We start from the raw sequence: 21,329 nt of genomic DNA, 5'->3' as shown, positions 1-21,329 counted from the left end.
AAAATGTACACACAGAAGAGCAAATCAGATAGTGGTGATTCTTGCCCTAAAATGATGGTTAGTACAGGTTACTTGGAGATACCCTTAAAGTGCAGCCACACACAAACAGCCTCCACAGAGCAGTATCACTCCTGAGAGATGAAGCCAAAGTACTGTGCTCTTCCCTTTCTGTTCCTTTCTCCAGGGGTCTATATGTGTGGGTGCATGTGGTATAAAGTGAAGAGTGGGAGAGCAGGAAGTAAGAAACTTTATTTTTAATTTCTGAAATGTAATTTTGTCAGGTAAGCTTATTCTTTTTGGGGGGCATTCAATAGTAAAACAAAGAGGGGCCGCTACAAGCAGCAAGGCCCTCAAAGCTGAACTAACAGCATGGGTAGGAAATATAACTGAAATACACCTGAGAGAGGGACCAGGTGTTTCTCCTCTGTCTCTTATTACCCTGAAGAAGCTTAGCGGTGATGAAATGAAAGTGCACGGACATCATTTTCATAGCAGGGAAGAAAAGCAGAAGCCAACAGACTGATCCTACAGCATGTTGGGTATAATAAACCCACAGGATTGCAAAGGCACCTGGAATAAATTTCTCTTTCATCCACTCCTGTGTAACTGTAAAACTTAAGACAACAAAATTGTTCATATGCCTTTCCTGCAAGTGTTCAATTTCTCAGCATCTAGTAGTCTCAAGACAATTCCTTTGAAATTAGCAGTGCAATATGATAGTTTTTCTGTGTCTTCCTCAAGTATCCCTGAGTGGAAAGAATTTTTATCTTGTGATCACAATAATCACTATAATCCTTTACATTTATCAATATTCTCTTGTCAAGACTTCAAAGCTTCCTATATACTTTCATTCACATTTCAAACCATCCATATAATATAGATGGCACCTACAATTTGCAGGTGTAGAAAGTGAGGCACAGTATGATTATTAAACTCTTTTTCCTAGTACACATATAAGCCAAGTGATATAACTGGAAAAAGAACATTTAAAATAAGGAGAATGAGAATTTGCTTAGCTTCCAATCAAATCTCCTACTTCTAAGCTGCTGATCTGCATCATACAGAAAATTTTATTATACTGACTAAGGCCTTTATCTTGCCATTCTCTTTAAAAATGAAGATGATCGTTTCTTACTACTGTTTCACACTTAGGATCCCCCTTCCCTTAAAAGTCTTTAGGATGCTGGTCTCTATACCACCCTGACCTAATTCTAGAAGACCCATCATGCCTAGACTACAACAACTACAATAGCTAGTATTTAATCAGCACCTAAGTTACACGCCAGGCACATTATACCACATACAACACAGCCATTCAAGGCAAAAGTAGATGTTATTATTTCCAGTTTATAAAGGAGAAATTAGGATTCTGAGGTTATCTAAGTTAACATAGCTAATAAAAGACAAAGCAGGAATCCTGACTCAGGTCAACTCTCCTACCCTGACTCCCATAGCACATGGTCATTCCTTTGTTCCATAAGGTGCAATGTTTTTCCCGAAAGCAGATGCACAGTACGACCAAGGAACTTCATTAAACTGTTCACTGCTGTTGCATCAGAGTTGTTAACACAACTGAAGTACTACACTCTGACTCACCTGAATCTGTCTGAGGCCAGGACTCTCATTCGGACACTAAACAGAGAATCCACTTTTCTTTCAACAAAGGGTAACAGAAAATCACTACTCTGATTTTCTTCCTAGATGTTATCAGTTATTTGTGTGTGGTTCCAATTTGGCAACAAGGCACAATCTTTCTAGTCTTAAATCACTTTATACATGTGTACATGCATGTATGTGCGCACACACACGTGGTATGCTAAGTTCAGAGAAATTTCCTATTTTGGAGACATGTGGGTGGGTGGATCATTTCTGTCAGAGTTTTCTTTCGGTGACTTTTTCTGTTGATTTAAAGTAATCCTGGGAACTTCCAGGAAAGATCTGAAACCTCTTCCATCCTATATAAGCCTTAGCACTGACATAATTTGACATAAGGCTCTTGCCTGCCTAGCTTATTAGAAGGTAACTCCATGAAGGCAGGGATGTTCCATGTTTTGTTCTTAATTGAATCCCTAGGTCTTAGACCAGCGTTGGGAACACAGTAGGCACTTAATAAATATCTGGGCTGTGGCATATCAATGGGTCCTCCAGTCCGCCAGCGTGCTAACTCATTGCTCACCCTGTGACTTTTGGAGGCTGGAGGGCACCACTGCTATGCACACTGCACAGAGCAGTGACAATTGGCGGCCATGTACCATCTGGACAACATCCTCTCCGGAGATTACACTGGAATCAAAGTACCAGTATTATTTTGCAAAGTTCTCCCAGTTTAAATGGAAGTGTGGGAACTTTTGATTGTCTTGTTTGAAGATGATATATGTATTTTAAAAGAACTACCTAAAACTTAAATCTTTAAATTATTTACCTTTCCTCTCTACTTCCCCTTCCCCCTCTGAAAACAAAACCAAATAGGATCCCTCCTCAGATGCTAATTTAAAAGCAGAAATGTTTTTGCTGATAAAATGTATTTTGCTTACAATCCTAAAATACATTGAAAAACCTCAAAGTCTTTGTTGGCTAATGGGAGTACAAAATATGGAAATCTAAAATTTTTATTTATGCTCATGTGCAGAACATGAGCATACCATGGCACATACTGTCATGGAAATTTAGAATGATTTGTTCAGGTTTAGTCTAACTATCTCATATTCAGGGTCTTTCTGGCTGAGTAATACTTGCTGAGTCAAATAATCTTTTTTACAAATCATCCCGCATCTACACCTATGGAGATCCATTTGTTTCTTTGAGTGTCCAGCACTTTGCATGCCCACCCTGGACGGATTCTGTCGACTTTCCACCTCTGTGCCATCACATTCACCCATAAAAGTCCTATATAACTATTTTTTTTTTTTTTTTTGCTATCCAAGTTGAATAATACAGGACTTAATTTGAAAGGCGGCTGATTATAGAAACATGAGTGAAGGGGAAAAATCAGAAGGGATATTTTTGAAAGAAGTGAGGTACTTTCCTACCTCTCAATAATATGTTCTTTTTCTCTTGTGTTACTTGATGTGGAGAAGCCCAGGAGGAAAATGTTATGGCTCTTATCAAAACTTCATAGTAAGGGCCACAGAATTTTAGTGCTAGAAAGAACCTTAGACACATTATACTGTCTAAGGCATCCTGCTCATTTTGTAAGTAAGGAAACTGCATGGCTTTTAAAAGACCACAGATGGTAACTGGCCAAACTGGGGCACTAAAAGAGTATTAGAGATTCATTGCAGTGGCAAAACTATGGTGTCACTTCACAGGGTGCCAACTGCCCTGCCATTGTTGGTGGTGCTGGCCTTTCAGGAAGAACCAGAGTCACAGCTATTGAGCTGCCAGCTTCGGGGTGGGGGTGTGGGGAGGTCCACTTATTTCAGGGGCTTGCCACCATTCAATTAGCCCAGATTAGAAAAAACTGCAAGCCTGAAGAAAACACGGAAAGACAGAAATGAGCCACCCATTTTTGTTTTGTTTGTGTTTAGTGAATCCTCTGTTCACCCCAGTATTAATTTAAATGCTGACATATTGTTTTCAGAGAATGTTTTGCCAATAAGTAAAGGTTTAATTGTAGTTTAAAGAAAGTGCTGTTGTAGCACTTTGTTTCCTTGTAATAGCACAGCAAATGCTGTCTTTCATCAGATTTAATTTTTACTCACCTACCTCTTGCTCCCGAGTGAAGGGCAACATCCTATTCATCTCTTTATCCTCTACTGTATTTAGCACAGTGCTTTGCACATAGTAGCTGCTCAATAAATCTTTATTGAATTGGCTCCTGTCAATGTCAGTGTGTTTTTATTTTGCTGCATAACAGCAGGATAGATGCAGCAATGAAATAAGTCTTTGTAGTTTATGAACAGTAACTCCAGGGCTCAACAGTCATGATTCACAAACACTAGCACTCCCTGTCACAATTATATCCCAGAAAGTTCTGTCCTGAGAATCTAGCAAAACAACATCGTGTCTAAACCCAGCAAAAGAGATTCATTTTGTTTTTTCTTGTATATCTTTTTTCTTTAGAGGTTTATGTTTGTTCTATGAACTCTAAGTGAATAATCTCCTAATTCAGCACTATTTCTATTTGATAATATGTGTTTGAAATTCTTTACAAACTGGCACCAAATACTTAGAAGACATAATGTTTGAGATAATTTTGGGAACACATACGAGGCACTCAGAAACCACAACCAAAGGCTTTTTAAATTTAAATCCCTATCCTTTGTAGGTGCTGGCTGCCCATACGGGCAGAAGGAAGCCCTTGCAGCCAAATGATTAACTTGGGTGTATCACCTGCAGACTTTTGACTTCTGCAATTTTTTGAATTTGGTAAGGTCAATGTTGCACATCTTTACCAGCCACGATGGTGAAATGCTTGAATGTGACAATTTTCATTTTAGCAGCTGAGTTAGCCTTATCAGCATTACAAACTGGCTATTTTATCATTTATTCACCTCATAAACATTTATGAAGTGTCTACATTCTATTCATTAGTTTTCAAGCTCTGTTGACACAAAGATATCTTTCTGCTTTCAACATGGGCTACAGAAACTAAATGTAGTAAAATGTACTGGTACTTTGGCTAGAATGTACAAGGTATAGTGCAGGCACAAAGTGAAGACAAACATGTAATGGGTGCTATGAGTAAGGGGGGAACACGGAAGCTGAGTCAAACCATATGTAGGTTTCTGTTAGATGAACAAGGGCAGGACAGAGTGGTCCAAGGCATGAAACCAAGAGGGGAAAAAGACGAATTATTTGGAAGTAATTCATATGGCTGAAGCTTTGGGCACTGGTAGGGGATAAGGAGAATCTAAAGGACTTCTGGAGAACTAGTGGGAGTTACGAAGAGCCTTGGACCTCTTTTTAAATAGGTCATGCTTCTGGAAACAAACAGGGATATTTTGAAGGATTTTTGTCTGGAAGTGATATGACTCAATTTATGTCTTACAAAAATCTCTAGGGCAGTAGAATGGAGGATAAACTAGAGATTTATAAGATGATTGGTGATAAAAATTAGAAAACAAAATTGAAATAACTCTGGTGAACAATGAGCAATGTCTGAATTAAGGAAGTGACAATGGGGATGGTGAGGTGGAGATCCTCCCACTCCCATATAATATTTGAATAGCACTGGTGGATGTAGAATTTTTTTTATAGGGAGATTTAAATTAGATATCTCTGTAGATGTCAGGGATGACAGAAAGGGCTTAGTCTAGGATGATTTGAGTCCCTGGTTTCTGTCTTGGGAGTAACAAGATGGATATTGTTAGAAATGGGTAGATATGGGGAGACAAGATCATTAATTTTGATTAAATGGCAAATGCTGTGCTTGTAGGGTCAATGAGATATCTCCATGGAGATGCTTCATAAGCAGCTAGACATCTGAGTCTCGAGCTCAGCAAATGGAACTGAGTCAGATACAAATATTCAGCTGTCATAACAATGGTAGAAGATGTCAAGAAGTGTATGTGTTTGCTCAAATGAGAGCATATGGAGTGGGAATAGGAAATGTCTAGAAGTTTACTAGTTGGCTAATTGAATTTGTTTAAATGAATTGCTGCCTTGAAAATTTAATGCATCATCATTTCTCTAAAGTATCCTACAATATAACCCTCGGTTATATTGTCTCATTTCCGTTCTCTCAGTTTTGGGTTTGCACATGTATTTCTCCCACAAGACGTTAGGAGGGAGGAGCTTGAGCATCTGAAAATATAATTCTCCAAGATGTAACTACAGGCCATATGAACGAAGTAGAGATTATCTTTTGAACATATGCAGTGAGGACTTAAACTTGGTGCTACATAAAAAAGGAAAGAATATAGGGTAGTGACTTTATTGCTATTAAACGGATACAAAGTAAGTCAGAAATGTTCACTATAAGAAATTTCAATAAAATAAGAGGAACTTTTATTATGTTGTATCCTATAGGGCTCAGTCCTAACGATTTGATGCAATTACTGTCAAGAGTGCTTCTGATTATTTTGGAAGACAAAAATAAATTTGAAGCTTAAATTGTCACATTAAAGGCATCATCTCGTGAAAAATTCCATAAAATTAAATATGAATAAGAATGATACAATCGGAAAAGGAACTAACACTAACTCAGGGTTCTCACATGTGAGGTGGTACTTTAGAAGAATACTAGCACCTGGGTCCCAGACACAAAGCAATTATGTCACAATCTAGGGTGGTGGTACTGGGGAATCAGTATTTTTTTAATGGTACCCAGGTGATTCTAGCATGTAGCCAGAGTTTTGACCCTTTATTTCCTGTATACAGGCAGAAGACAAAGAAGGAAGTAAAGCTGGCACTGTATGGTAGAGAAGATCTTAGAAGTTATTTTGCACTTATGACTATCAGAAGCTCATAGAAAGAACCCACAAAGTACTACTGAAGTGTGCATGTAATTGACCAAATATTCATTAAAATCTTCTATACAATTTTGACTTTCGATTATCTATCTTTAAAAGAGGACTCAGAAAATCAGCCCATATGATGAAAGAGAATAAACAATGTAAGTTATTAAGAAAACATCAAGCAATAATTAAACAACTATTTTTAAAATTCTGAAGAAATCTTCTGGTGTCCTATCAGCACAGGTTATTTTGCCATTTCAGAAAGAATATTTGACAATATTTGTCTGGAGATATTTCATAATGCTAATGATTATTAAGTCTAACTATTTGTATTTTTAAAGAAATAAAAATATTCAGACTTCTAAGAAACTTATCAGTTGATAAATCTACCTAGAGTATTCCTTTTGACAACTTTTTATGGGTTTCTAGAGACGGGATTTGATAACTTTATTATAATATAAAACCAAACGTGTTCTTTCCCAGATGGAACACTGTATCTCCTATGATATTTGCAGCCCCATTTTTAGAGTCAGACAACACAATGTTTGCTCCAATATAAAGCTAGAAGTCAGCAAAAGAGTCACTCTTTTTCAGGGCACTTCAGTGTTGCAAGAGTTCAAAATGTTGACTAAGAGTTAAAATTTATCTGCATTTCCATTAGTAATTTTGTCCAACCTGTACTTGTTTTACTGAGAACAGAACGGTCTTGTTATCAAACAATCTCACCGCACTTTGTACTTTTCTTGGCATATTTCCCTCCCTGTGGCATGGTTTATTACATCATATCTTGTCCACTTTCTGCTGTTGTAATGCAATATAATCAAAGTTTACCTTTGATTCCCCCAGTGCCCAAAGACACCTGGACTTAGTATTTCAAATTATTAGTTAAATAAGTGAATGAATTAAAGAATAAATGAATGCATGAAAGTACTTCTTTAGCATGTTATTGTGTTATTAATAGTTACACAAATCAAGTTAGCATATTTATTTTTCACATGCTCATTCACTCATCAATTCAGTTTTAACTGAGAACCTTCTATGTGCTGGATGCTAAGACCTTACAGTCAGAAAGAACAGCCCCTGTTCTAAAGGGGCTAACAGCCTAGGGGAAAAAAGTTCTAGGGATTTAAGTGCACAAATGCACATGCTGATAAATGTGTTAAATACATCTATTTAGTTAAAAAATAAACACTAAACTAATAGTTATTATGAAGCACTTGTGTCACTAATAAGCAGAAATTAAGAACATTTCAAGGCTATGAATGAGAATGGTTCCTGGTATTTATTTGCAGAGCTAAGAAAAGTGTTCCATGAACCAATCCAGGAAGGGGATGGAATTGTAGGATTCCTGACTGATAGAAAAAAGGGAGGGCTGTTAGCAGAAGAAAATACTTAATATAGAGCGAGGTCTAAGAGAAGGTATAAAGGAGCTATGGGTTAGGTTACTTAAATTAAGGTGTTTTTGAGAAACTTGTTCACAAATAAATTGAAGGACTGGCAATGATATAAGAAGAAACTAAAGAAATAGGCAAGTCTGAGGATATCTTAATGAAAAAATTTAAATTTGGTTAAATTCCTGACCTGTATCTTTAATATAATATAATTATATGCTTTTAGAGGTTCTCAATAGAAAGAGGACATTGTAGTTTTTAACATTTTTCTAAGCCAGGCTCTTTTTCTTAATCTAACAAAGAAGGGAGGGAAAAGCCCTATTCTGAATGAACAGGTTAGAAACTGGAATATACATACTCATCCTTGTCCACCTTTTCTCGGAGCTTCTTTAGTTGTTTACTTTGGCCGAATTTCAAATTTTGGATTATGTTCTCAAAGTATTCATCTTCTTTGTAGTTCAACTATATTATGTAAGAGATTTGGGGAGAAATATTAAAACCAGTATCTTCAAAATTTTTTCTAAATAACATAAGGTATATTTTATTAAATTCTATGATTTAATAAAGCTAACAGAGAGCATTAAGAAACTTACCAAAGAAGGATTTCATTCCAATTAGCCTAGTTCTATATTACAGGTCAGTATTGCTCTAGCCAAATCACAGTGTCCGCCCATTCTTTTATAATTAATGAAATGAAACCAAGTGTCAAACAAACCTCACTATGTTGACATTAATCCTCACATAACAAATAATGCTAACAGCACATTCTTATTTAGTACATACTATGTGCCAAGTACTGTTCTAAGTACGTTAAATATGTATTATATTTGCTTAGTACTTGCAGTAATCCTATGAGCAAAAGCTACCGTCTCCATTTTAAAGTTGAGGAAATTGAGATACAGTTTAATCACTTGCCCAAGTTTAAACAGGTGGTAGAACTGTGATTTGAACCCAAAATACTTGGCTGGAGTCTATTCTTTTAGCCACTACACCCCTGTCATAAAGACCTTGCAGGCTTGCAAGCTGCAGCTTGCTCGTTTAAAACAGAAAGAGAAGTTTTCCTGCAAATGGAAAAGGAGGAGAGGGCACTATGGCATGCAAACCACCATGTTAGGCTGGTAATGGATGGGTGAGGAATGATTACCATCCCTGAACCTGGACAAGGATCACCTTGTTGTCACCACGGTATCAAATAGTTGTTACCACAAGATTAGCAACAGGACCTGAGCAACGGCTGAGTCTGAAATCAGTACTGTAGTGGCATTAATCAACTCTCTTCCCTTTTAATTGTTGTATTACCGGGGAGAATAAACTAGTTTCCAGTTCTCAAGTATTAGTTGTTTTTTTTTTTTTTTTTTAAATAGAAGAAGCATGAACTGGTTTATCCAGTGGGGGGAATAATTAGAAAGTGGAAGGAAAACCGAAGCTTCGACTTTTCAGGTGTGCATGAGATCTATGTGATAGGGAGCTGGACGGCTGCCTGCTGCCCATCACCTTGATGTCTACCCCTTGATCCTCTTTAAAGGACACCAGATTTTCCTTACTATACCTAAAATGATATGTACGGAAACTAAAATAACAGAAACCAAATAGAGTCCAAGCTAATGAAACAAAAGGCTAAAACAAACATAGTTCTGGCATCAATGTTAAAGGTCTTATATAGTAAGACCCAGGGTTTTAGACTGCTTCCCATAATTTCTGGCAACCCGTAGCGAAAGATGATATTGCCACCAGCCCCAGGTGTCATTAGCACAGAGTCTTTATGGAGACTTACCTCCTGGTACTCATTATTCAGTTTGTTATCATTCGAAATAATGTCATCAGGATAGCCGATCCTTTCTTTAATTGCTAAGGCCTATGAAAATTATAATATTGAATGTAAAAATGATTATGTAACTTTCAGGTACAAACATTATAATTTGCCCGTGACTAGAAATTGAATAACTTGATCCATACTGTTCACAAAAAGAGTATCTGACAACACTTAAGCAGAGATCTTTGCCATGGCTCCTTTCTTCCTGGGGTTCAAAAGAAAGGGGTCTGAAATTTAGCTTCTAATGCCCTATTCTTATAGGTTGCAGCTTTCTCAAAAAAAAAAAAAAGAAAGAAAACTAGCCGAAGTCATTGTTCCACATGTATTGAACTTCTATGAACTTTCTCTTTGAAAGATTGTTTTCTTCAGTTTTACAGAAGGGGTAATATTTAGAGCTTCCAGTCTAGCAGGTTATAATGATCTTTCCACTTCATTGATTTGGCTGAGAAAACAGATATGGTCTTACAGGTTTAGTGCTAATATTCTTCCTAAATATTGTTTCCTGGAGTTTTTATGCTCTCCTTTGTTCTCCAAAGTCAGTGTACCTATCTTCTCAAGTTAAAATGAATGACATTAATTAAACAAGTGAAAAACAGTGTGTTCCCTGTTATCCCAGCTCATAGTTACCATTTACTACTACTATTTCTAATAGTCTACTATGTTTATTATTTTAAAATGGTTTGTTTTATTTATTTTTGTAATTTCATTATCACCACTTGTTTACTACTTGCTATTCCTATTTTTAATTTTTTATTCTCTCTTGATTTTCCCAAAGATACTTGACTTTTGATTCTATCATATATTGTTCTTAAATAATTTAGTAAATTTAAATTTTTCATGGGGAATTCAGCCTGTATCTATGAGTTGCTTGGCTTGCCATCAAATGGATGAGGTTTTGTTACAAATCTATCACATGAGCACAGGATTTCCCCAGTGGATCAGGCAACATATGTGTCACTGAAGTCGTTTAGGCCAAGCCCATTTTCTTGTAGATTTCCAACCATTAACTCATTACAAATCCAGCCTTTCTCAATTATATATATATATGTATATGTATATATGTATATATATATATATATATTTTTTTTTTTGAGACAGAGTCTCACTTTGTTGCCCGGGCTAGAGTGAGTGCCGTGGCGTCAGCCTAGCTCACAGCAACATCAAATTCCTGGCCTCAAGCGATCCTCCTGCCTTAGCCTCCCGAGTAGCTGGGACTACAGGCATGCACCACCATACCCGGCTAATTTTTTCTATATCTGTATTTTAGTTGGCCAGATAATTTCTTTCTATTTTTTTTTTTAGTAGAGATGGGGTCTCGCTCTTGCTGAGGCTGGTCTTGAACTCCTGACCTCGAGCGATCCACCCGCCTCGGCCTCCCAGAGTGCTAGGATTACAGGCGTGAGCCACCGTGCCCGGCCTCTCAATTATGTTTTATTTCCTAGAAGGCATTTCTCTAAATAGTGTTCTAAGGGACACAAATTCTACAGAACACAAGTGGTACTACATAAAAAAGATGTATTGTCAAATACTTTGGGTAAATATTGTAGCAAAAACATTAAGCAGGTTTCTTTATTGCAGGGCTTCTTATAATTGAAAACAGATTAGACTCAAAAGTTAGAATCTTAGGTTATTGTAAGTGTACAAGAGGAGGAATTCATTTGTTGATTTATTCATTCAACATATGTTCAAGTGTCTACTAAGAGCCAGGCACTTTGTAAAGGGCAGAGAATATAATGCTAGGCGGAATTTTCTTTCCCCATAGAATTTACCATGAAAAGCAATAATAGGCGGTGAAATAAATATTAACTTCCAACTGTGATGTATGGTGCCATAAAAATCACACCCTAGGAGCATGGAACCTAGCTTAGGGTGGGATGAGAGAAGCCCTCCTACAAGAAGTGTTTATTAAACACTTTTGACCATGGGACTCTTGTGGAACAACTCACAGGTCCAGTATTTTATGATGCCACTTTAGAAATGCTGATCTAGAACAATTCAGTTGGCTACACCAGGCAGAACCATGGCATGGATAGCTACAACATGAAAGGAGCAAATCTAGCCTGAACATCTGGGGAACTGGCCAGAGTGATGGAAAGATAGCTGTGCTTGGGGGTCTAAATGCTAGTGTTCACCCACTCAGGGCTCTTGGACACCTGAAAAATGATAGTCTTTCCATTTGATTAAATTTAATTTGATTCAATTCTGAAAGAAAACTAGGGCAGAGGTTGATTATATTACTAAAATAAAATTTATATTATGGACTCCTATATCAATCCAAAGAATGGTCTGTTTTTTCCCCCACTCTAACTATGGAGGAATAGTTAGGTTGCATGTGAATCGTTGCTCATAAAGCATGCTCACAGTTTTCACAGCGCATGTTCCCCCTAGTTTTAATATAAAGACAAATGATCACAGTAAATCTAAACCAACAATTTTCTTAGAAATCCCACTTATTCTTATGCAAGGTATTAAAAGTCTCAATAAAAGCTGCACATTAAGAGGAGATAGAAATAGTCATAAAAAGGCTTCTTCAACATCCCTTTAATTATTGATTTTATAACATACAAATAATGCACTACTTTACATTTGCTTGAACAGAAATTTAATATTTTTTCTTGCTAGGTCATATAAAAAGCTAAATAGGACACATTTTAAAAGTATAACCAGAATCCTGCATTATACATTGAAGAAACATTTCTAGCCATTTATAGAGACCTTTCAGATATGTTTTATAAAAGGAGAAAAAGTATGAACTGTTGATATAGTATCTTTTAATTCTTTATTTGTTCATACAGGATTTTCCTCTTATTTTCCAAGGTCTTCCTTGAACAAAAGGAAAATAGTAGCACTTTCAAAGTTTTAAACTGAACATGGAACGTGGATATTGGCTGCAGAGATTAAAAAATGGAAATCATAGAAAAAATATCTTTATCCATGAAAACTGTTCTTGGAAACATTACATCTTGGAGGAGCTTATAATGTTTTATACAATCCTTGATTATATTTTTTCCTAAATATTTTTAAAGTTAATCTTTTCCTACAAAATTTTTTTTCTTTACCCGTTTAGTCTTGCTTGCTCTTTACCTTTTCTTCAGCTCTCTTCTTCGTTTCTGCATCCATCCAAGTGAGGTCATCTAAAGTCTGAATAAAAACTTCCCGGATCTGGGCAATCAAATCCTCAACCTCAAATCAAAAGAACAGAAGACAAATTTAGGTCATTAATTCATTCTTTGTAACACAAACTTTAAAAATCAGAGCTACACGCTGTCGTTATGCGACTCAATACTGTGGTACTTTATAGACGAACTGAGACCTAAACAAATGGATATATGGGATCATTATATTTTTTTAAGGAATATTGCTACTATCAACACTTCTGATTAACTAGGTCTTAACATATAAATTAATTTAAAAAGTCATCTTCAGAATGTAATGGTTTCCACTATCAAATGAGAAGAACTAACACAAAGTATTAGTTGTCATTACCATAATGGTTTAGCTAAACATGAAGTAGCATTTCAATAGATTCTTTCACTATATCAAGTTCCATTGTCTTGATTTCAGTTATGGAATGCATTTCTTACACTTCAAATAAACCCTGGTTTACCTTTTAAGTTTTTAAAAAAACAACAATTCTTGGTCAATTTTGATAATAGAAGAGTTTATAAATGACTATCAATAGCCCAGGTGACTGGGTTCCTTGAATATACTCCTTCTGGAAAATGGAGAGTTGGCTTTGGACTGAACAATCTTAGGAGCAGAAACATAACTAGGCCATTGGGGAAGGTACAGTGAGATTTACTGAAAAATAGTGGCATATTATGATTCAGAGTTTCTCTGCTTAATTAATACAATTTTAGCCACACGATGGACAACTGTAACTGTCCATCAATGCAAACTGATAGGACTGTGTAACTGATGGTGTATTGTTCTGAAAATGTTACCACATGTTTACTCTCTCCAGCAAACGCCGCCTCCACATAAAGCCTTCCCACGGCATTTTCCATATTCCCATTGACGTAGTTCGCACAACGTCTCCAAGCTGCCGTTTCTGAAGTTGTGCCATAAAGGGCCTATGGAAGAGAAAGAGGAAATGGCATTTGATCAGGAGTAGAGGGCTGGAGTATGGTAAGAGCACAAATTTCACATGACTATTCTTTATGTCTCCTCTAAGTTCTTGCGATATTCATTGGTTCTCCTCACAAGGCACAAGCCCCTAGCCTCTGATAAAATGCAACCTGACTGGATTGTTTACTTATATGTAATCTGAAAACAAGGTATATTTTCAGTTGCATGTCCCACTAGAACTTTTGGCTATTGCAAGGTAATATCATCCTAGAAAGGTATAAAAAATACAACATTGTAACCATTGCATAAACATAAATGTGAGGTAATGTTCAATAAATGTAACAGTGTAACAGGGGGGAAATCTGGTATACAAGAAGAAAACACATTCCTGCTTTTTAATGTGTTAGCTGAACTTCAGGTACATAGAAGAATTGTATGTGTATAAATCTATATAAGGGGATTAATTTAGGCAAGGAAAATTTTAGCACAATACCATTTTTACATTATTGAATTTTAAAAAATGTGTCTACATTTTGTTTTTAAGGTTAAAAGCTGGAAATGTCAATCAATCAGAGATATTTTGTTTCCAGGACGCCAACCAATATGTTTGCTAGAATCTCTCCTGCCTCAATTCCTGCTGCCTACTCCCCTCACAACAGGACTAAAATGATGATTGTTTAAATAAAGTAGGTACAGCCTAAGAAGAGGCCTCAAAGTTATGTCCGGGAAGGTGTGCTCTCAATGGGTTGTCCACGTCACTGCAGTCCATCTGTGTGCAATGAGCACCTGAAAATCAGTCCAGTGTGCAATGGGCACCTGAAAATCAAGTTGATTGAGATAGATACCCCTGCAATTACTTTTAACACAACAACAACAAAAAAATCAAGGCAGTATTCTTTCATGAACTGCTCAAATAACCAAATGAAACTCCTTACAGGGCAATGCAATCATGGTGCCACATAGACTATCACAGGATGGTAAAGCCCATGAAGACTGATGTCTTTCCTAGGCACCATATCCTAAACATGTGCAAAATAGTCAACATTTGGCATTTTGTCCCTTGGCAAAGTTCACCACACTCTAGCAGTCATACATGGCAAGTCTTTATAACCATGTATCACCTTATGCTTTACGTCTTAAGAAAAGAGAGATTTTTTCTTCACCTTGCGGAAAGCATTTCTGGACTCCTTGTAGTTTCGGCTGAGGCTGCTTACAAGATCCATTATGAACCGCCAGGACATTAAATTTTGAAGATCTCTGTATAAAAAAACCCACCACCCAGCAACAGAAAAGATGAGGCTGCAAAGCTTCTAAAGAGTGATATGAAATGTAAACTTTGACGACATGGACACTGTGGCATACCTACCTGGCAGAATATTTGGTAAGTATAGGCTTAAGTTTGGTTAAATATTCTGGAGCATAAACAACCACATCTTCCTCATTTGGAATATTAATATTCACAGTTGACATAATTTCATTTGTGAAATTTGACCAGCTGAATGGCTGAAAAAAAAGCAGGCATAAAACATTCAGTAATTATGGATTTCTCTTCCCGGTTTCAAGACTCAATTATTGTTAGAAGATCAGACATTAAAGGATGTCAGTTGCATCATTAAACATTATCACAATGCTCAGTCTGATATTTGTTTGGGATTTTACCTCAATTGTTTCAATCAATTTTTGAATAAAAATTAGTTCTGCAACATAATTATGTAGATAGCAGTATTAAATTAACCATTTAAGAGCAAAAATAAAGCCTCTAAGCTTGGAGAACATACAACTAGAATTAGGCTCAATGCCATATTCTTGGTCTAACCAATATAAAAAAATAAGAAAAAGAAAGCTTTACAAATAAAGCTTTTTTGGTTTATGTACAAATGAAAATGTGTATAAAATGTTTATCTTTTAAAAGTGGATATTAATAAACAATCTATTTAAATACAGTAATAAATACCACTGGAGATCTTGCTGTAAACAAAAACACATTGTTATAACAAAGATACAATGATGTTATGAAGTCAAACCAAAAAAATCCCACATTTTAAACTATTGAGTCTACGGGCATGCAGTTTTTAAACTTCAGAAGCTAAGTTTGGAGATGTCAAAAGATAGAATCTTGTCTTTCTAGTATGAGGTGCTATTCTATATACTTTTCTTCATTTCCTTGGTGGTTTGGACCATACTTTCAAAACAAATTTATTAAACATTTATTATATTAAAAAGTTGTATGTAAGAAATGTCTAACTCAATAAGTTATGCCTTTTAAAAAGTCTTTATTTACTAGAATTAGTGCAAAAGAGAATTCCATCACTGACTGTGGTAGTTTGTCGATTTTCCCACGGATGTTGCTTCATTTCTCAACTATGTACATCAACTAGTACAAGAGAATAAATGCACAGGCCCCAGAAGAAATTATTGGATACTAGCTAAGCAAAAAGAAGTCAATGAGTGTTTACAAATAGAATCTATGAGAGAGATTTTCTACTCACTTCTGTATTCTAGTTCTCTATTATTGTTCTGAATACCTCGGTAGATGGCCTTGATGAGAATATGGAAAATTCTATGAGCAAATGATCCTTTTTAGCAGTTAAAAAGAAATATAGTGCTTTTATTGTTTGTCCAAGTTTGATGACTACTTAATGGGCTCTCAGAAAGATTTTCAGTTTTAATGTTTTCCTAACCCTTTTCTATGATATTTTCTAACATTATTGTACAGCTAGCTGCTTTAAAAGGAGTTTTACCTTTGAAATTCACTCCAACTTAATATATACATAATGTTTTCAAGTAGTTTTTTTCATAAAGTTATAAGGCTGGTGTCCTCTAAATTCATTTTGAAGTTCAATTTATTTTAATAAATAAGAAATCAATGAATTTTAAAAATGGTATTTCAATGATATAATTTTAGAAAATGGCACAATAAGAGGCTACATAAAATTTGCCACTTACCTTCCCATTGATCTCCAGTGAAAAGTTATTTTGGACCTGGGCCAACGTCATTTTGTTATAAAGAAGCATTGGATCATTTCGATCTTCGGATTTAGTTGTAGCCTATGGATTTAATTTTTGATCACTATTTTAGAATTAAGAATTCTTTAGAAAAATATAACTATGTATGAGAAAAAATATAAAATAGGTACAGTATAATTTGATTTACTTGTTTTATAATTTATTTTGTCATATTAAAAAATGAAATTTCAAACAGTAACAATTATTGAGATTTGGCTGCAGTGCCAAGTTTAAAATTCTTCCAAAATCTTTCTATATTTTGACAACTGCCAAGCCACATAACAATATTTGTAGGCTATGGCTCATGGCCAGCTCAGTTGTGTCTGTAGCTGTTTCATTATAACTTTCTTGGATATAGTCATTTCCAATTTCTCTCTCAAACACTCAATCTCCCCCACCGCCACCACTATCATTCAGTGTCCTACTTAAAATTCACTCAGGGAAAAAAAGCACAACAGTTTTTACAAGAATTTATGGCAAGTAACAGAAAATTGCTAGTACATAGCACAGTTAGGTTGCAAGTTATCTGAAGAGAAAGGTAAAACCATCTACTTTTGTGACTGTTCTCCCACCCTGTCTGAACAGTTTGGTGCTCTAAATACAACAACATCCAATTTTTCTTCCTCACAGAATTAAAAAAAGAAAAAAAGAAAATTGCAATTGTGACTCCCTAACTACTGGTTGAAATGAGTGAAAGCAATTTTAAGTGAGAAGAGACAAAAGATAAAGGTTTAAAATGAGAATTATTTCTCAGTGACAATAGCTCCAATTTCCCCTTTAGGTCACTTATTTTTTCTTTTATTGACAATAATTATTTATTGAATATCTCCTGCATGGAATACTATGCTGGATATTGTTAGAGATACATATGTGTTTCATATATGGCTAAGACCCCATTGCTAATCTCAGAGTCTAAGACGAGTAAAAATATAGATACATAATTCTGAGTAAGATCGAACTGCTACAGAGCTGAGGCTGGTCAAAGGAAAACATGGGGCTGGGCATGGTGGCTCACGCCTGTAATCCTAGCACTCTGGGAGGCCAAGGTGGGAGGATTGCTTGAGCTCAGGAGTTCGAGACAAGCCTGAGCAAGAGTGAGACCCTATCTCTACTAAAAATAGAAAAATTAGCTGGGTGTCGTGGTGTGTGCCTGTAGTCCCAGCTACTCAGGAGGCTGAGGCAGGAGATTGCTTAAACCCAGGAGTTTGAGGTTGCTGTGAGCTAGGCTGATGCCACGGCACTCTATCTACTCACAACAACAGAATGAGACTCTGTCTCAAAAAAAAAAAAAAAAAAAGAAAAGAAAAAAAAGAAAACATGGTCTGAGAAGGTGTAAGTGGTAAAAACCCAGAGCAGGATTGTTCTCCTCTAACAATTCTGTTTCCAACAGAGAACCACATGTAACCCATCACTGCCATTCTTCCAGCGGCAGCTCTGAGCACATTCTGGTTCTGATTGGAGACTTCTGGTTTCATGTAGCCCCTGGAAAGCTAAAATTGCCTTCCCAAATCTTTGCTCTTTCAGATTCTGATGAAGCCTGATGGCAGGGGCAAGAATACAGAGAGCTAGGGGTGCAGATTGTTGTTTGCAATGACACAGACAGCAAATCTGACCCTGGGTTCAATCAATAACCTAGATGCCACTCAGGACTCAAGAGTTCACTCACTTGAGAGTGTAGGGCTCAGTCAAAGGAGCGTCAGAGAAGAAAGTGCCAACTCAGACTCCAAGGGTTCATCTAGAATCGGGAAATTCAGGAGTATATCTGTTGGACTTTGGTGCTAATTTCTTCTTGTCTTACATTCCTTCAGCTCAGCAGCCTGACAGTCTGAACTCAGTAGTCACATGTGACCATGTTCAGGGGTTTAATACTTCTTAACAAAGTGATAGAGACAATCTCTGTGATCACCTTAAACTTTAGAATAAAGTAAAATTGTATATAACAAAACTAAAACAGCTTTGCATGTGTCCTGAGTCCCAAGAACATCTAACAACAGTCTGACTGTAGATGGTAGAATTCTGATGTAATCCACTTAAAATAGGCAATTCAGTGTTTCTAGTTCAATATTTGTCAAATTTATGGTGTCTCTTGGAGGTCAGAGATCCAGTTTACTAAAAAATTCTATAGTTTCAAAGATCCTCTTGAAGTTAATGAACCATTACTGAGCTATGCATTTTTATCAGTTGGTTAAAGAGTTTCACTTTTTACCCTTAAAACATGATAGAGAGAGGAAAGAAAAAAAAGTGGTTGACATTATTCAGTGTATCGAAAAAATGTGTTTTACATTGGCAATTTCTTTTTCCAATTCCATAACTTTATTCATTTCCATCGTTATCAGGCTTTCATTGATTGGCAATTTTTCTTCTTGACGAATCAATATGGCCACAGCAACCATAAAATTCACATATGCTGTACAAGCCTGCAAGAAATAAATAGTAGTAAATTGTTGGAGAACCTTCTAAACATTCATCATGATACTTTAACTTAAAATTTATTTTCAATTCAGCATTAATTTTTAGTAATAGATAAAGCATAGTGAAGTAGAAATCCTTTCCTAATACTTAAAGAAATGACCTGTACAGACTCTTAGACGGTCAATGTTTCTTTGAATTAGAGCTTAAAGCAGAGCAATAAAGTATCACTTTGAAAGCACTAAGTAATTTGCAACAATTTGGTTATGGAGATTTTGCAATTTTCAATTTTTAATCAAGTTATTTTGCTTTAATAAGAATGCAAAACACTTGGTAAGCAACAACACATACTATTTTTCTTAAATAATAATAAATTTCATTACCAAATCTTTTTCTAGATTTTCTGTGCTCATATATATCATAATTATTTTTCCCACTATTGATAAAGACATGGCCACAAACTCATATAATGTAATAAGGACATCTTTATAGCTGTCTCCTCAGGCCAAGCAATATTTTTGTTTATGAGGGTGCTGTGTTCTTAGGAGCTCCTCCAACACACACTTGTAGGTTTTAGTTAATTCTATAATGAGCTCCTGTTACTGTGAAATTTCACTGTAAGATACCATAGATTTAGATATCATCAGCTTTCTTCTAAAAACTCAAATTCATTATATTTTATCTTCACATATATTTTAATTTGAAAAAGTAAGCTATAAGCTAGTTTTATTACCAATCTTTCACAGAGTATAGAAATGCCTTAAGTTTAGAGTGAACACCAGGAAATTGAATCCCACTAATCCTAACAAACGTTAGATCTCAATCTCTTGCTATTTATTACTCATTATTATCTGTCAGCAATTAAAATAAATTATGATCCCACATCATTTAGAATTTACCCCAAATTCAAGTTTCTGGCACCAGCTTTACTACTGGTAAGGCAGGAAACTGTGATGAGGGAATAGGTGGTCTTCTATGCTTCTAAGCTTGTTTACAGGGTAAATACAAAGAAAAGCTATAAACTACTTAACATTTTCAGAAACGTTTCATATCCCTACTAATCAATTATAAGCGAAAGGGACAGCCTTACATTCACTGTGAGTGCAAAGGCACATCTGAATTTACACTGACTCCTTAATCAAAGCTAAAACTATTAATAATAGGGTAATGAAAATATTTTATTGAGCAAGAACCTAAGCAAAATGTACCAAGTTATTATCAGTTTTAAAGTCCAGAGGTTTATATACTGGCATTCCATGGCCTTTAATAAATGTTAAGTAAAGATTTCCCTGGAGAGAGGGGCTCTCTCTTTTCATGGCTACTCTGCGGTGCTGGGACTATCTAGCTAGCATCTCTATCCATGGATCTGTTCTCAAGAGAACAAATAATTTTGGGGCTGTAAATCTGCATCAAAAACCTAATCACTAAGGTAACAGGAATGAAAAGATGATTTTACATATATTCTTGTCAACTTCATTCTTTTCCTATTAAAAGGTAATCATAATTCTTGTTTCACTTTGAAGCAAACAAATATGTCTGAGTTCATACCTCATGGGACCAACCATCCCAAAAAGTATGCAGTGTTTTGAATTAACTGTATTTCAAAGAATATAAATCCATCTGCCTTAAGCAGGGAATTATTAACATTACTGACTATGAAGGGGATGGTAATTTGAATTTTTTAATATCAATCTACTGAGATTTATCTTTATATATGGGATTTTTTTGTTAATAATGTGAGAAAACAATAACAGGAATCCTCTTGTGCACTTTATTGACTCTGCAAACTGGTTCTACTCCAGTATTTTTATCCTTACAGATGTATTTAAAGACTATGAAACTTTAACACAAGGCAAACACAAGAACTTCAAAGGATGCTTCTAGCCTGCTGAACTGAAGAAGTTTCTCAGGAAACTGGAAACATATGGTATTACTAGCTTCTGGGATGCTTGAATATTTAATATAGCTACATGGAATACAATACTTCTTTTAATGAGGTCCATTATGGTAACTACTCCAATGTGACTGATCAAAACATGTATCTTAGTGTCTTGATTATTTTTCCTGGCTTCCAAATTTATCTAATAGTTGTCAGAACCTAAGCTAATTGCTGCTGTTAAATCCTTTTTACAAGATGTGATTACACCCTAAGGTTTCAATTTTCTCTTAACATACTTCTAGATGTGTAAAATGTCAAATGATTATACTTGTCATGATTTGGGGAGAAAGTAACCAAATATATAT

At 35.7% G+C, this 21,329-nt stretch overlaps 1 protein-coding gene across 3 annotated transcripts in view; it reads right to left on the bottom strand.

Moving 5' to 3' along the window:
* The window catches only part of MME (membrane metalloendopeptidase), a 91,109-nt gene that overhangs the window by 26,374 nt on the left and 43,406 nt on the right, over positions 1–21,329 (bottom strand). For all 3 annotated transcript variants that reach the window (XM_045539514.1, XM_045539513.1, XM_045539515.1), the window contains exons 9-16: positions 18,959–19,093; positions 16,617–16,718; positions 15,037–15,173; positions 14,834–14,927; positions 13,547–13,675; positions 12,687–12,785; positions 9,564–9,644; positions 8,148–8,251 (exon numbers count right to left, since the gene is read on the bottom strand). In XM_045539514.1, the coding sequence (XP_045395470.1) occupies positions 8,148–8,251; positions 9,564–9,644; positions 12,687–12,785; positions 13,547–13,675; positions 14,834–14,927; positions 15,037–15,173; positions 16,617–16,718; positions 18,959–19,093 (881 nt within the window). The remainder of the gene's footprint in view (positions 1–8,147; positions 8,252–9,563; positions 9,645–12,686; positions 12,786–13,546; positions 13,676–14,833; positions 14,928–15,036; positions 15,174–16,616; positions 16,719–18,958; positions 19,094–21,329) is intronic.

This window comes from Lemur catta, chromosome 1, assembly GCF_020740605.2.
Source record: "Lemur catta isolate mLemCat1 chromosome 1, mLemCat1.pri, whole genome shotgun sequence".
NCBI classification, from domain to species: Eukaryota; Metazoa; Chordata; class Mammalia; order Primates; family Lemuridae; genus Lemur; species Lemur catta.
This window is presented reverse-complemented; position numbering and strand designations above follow the sequence as displayed.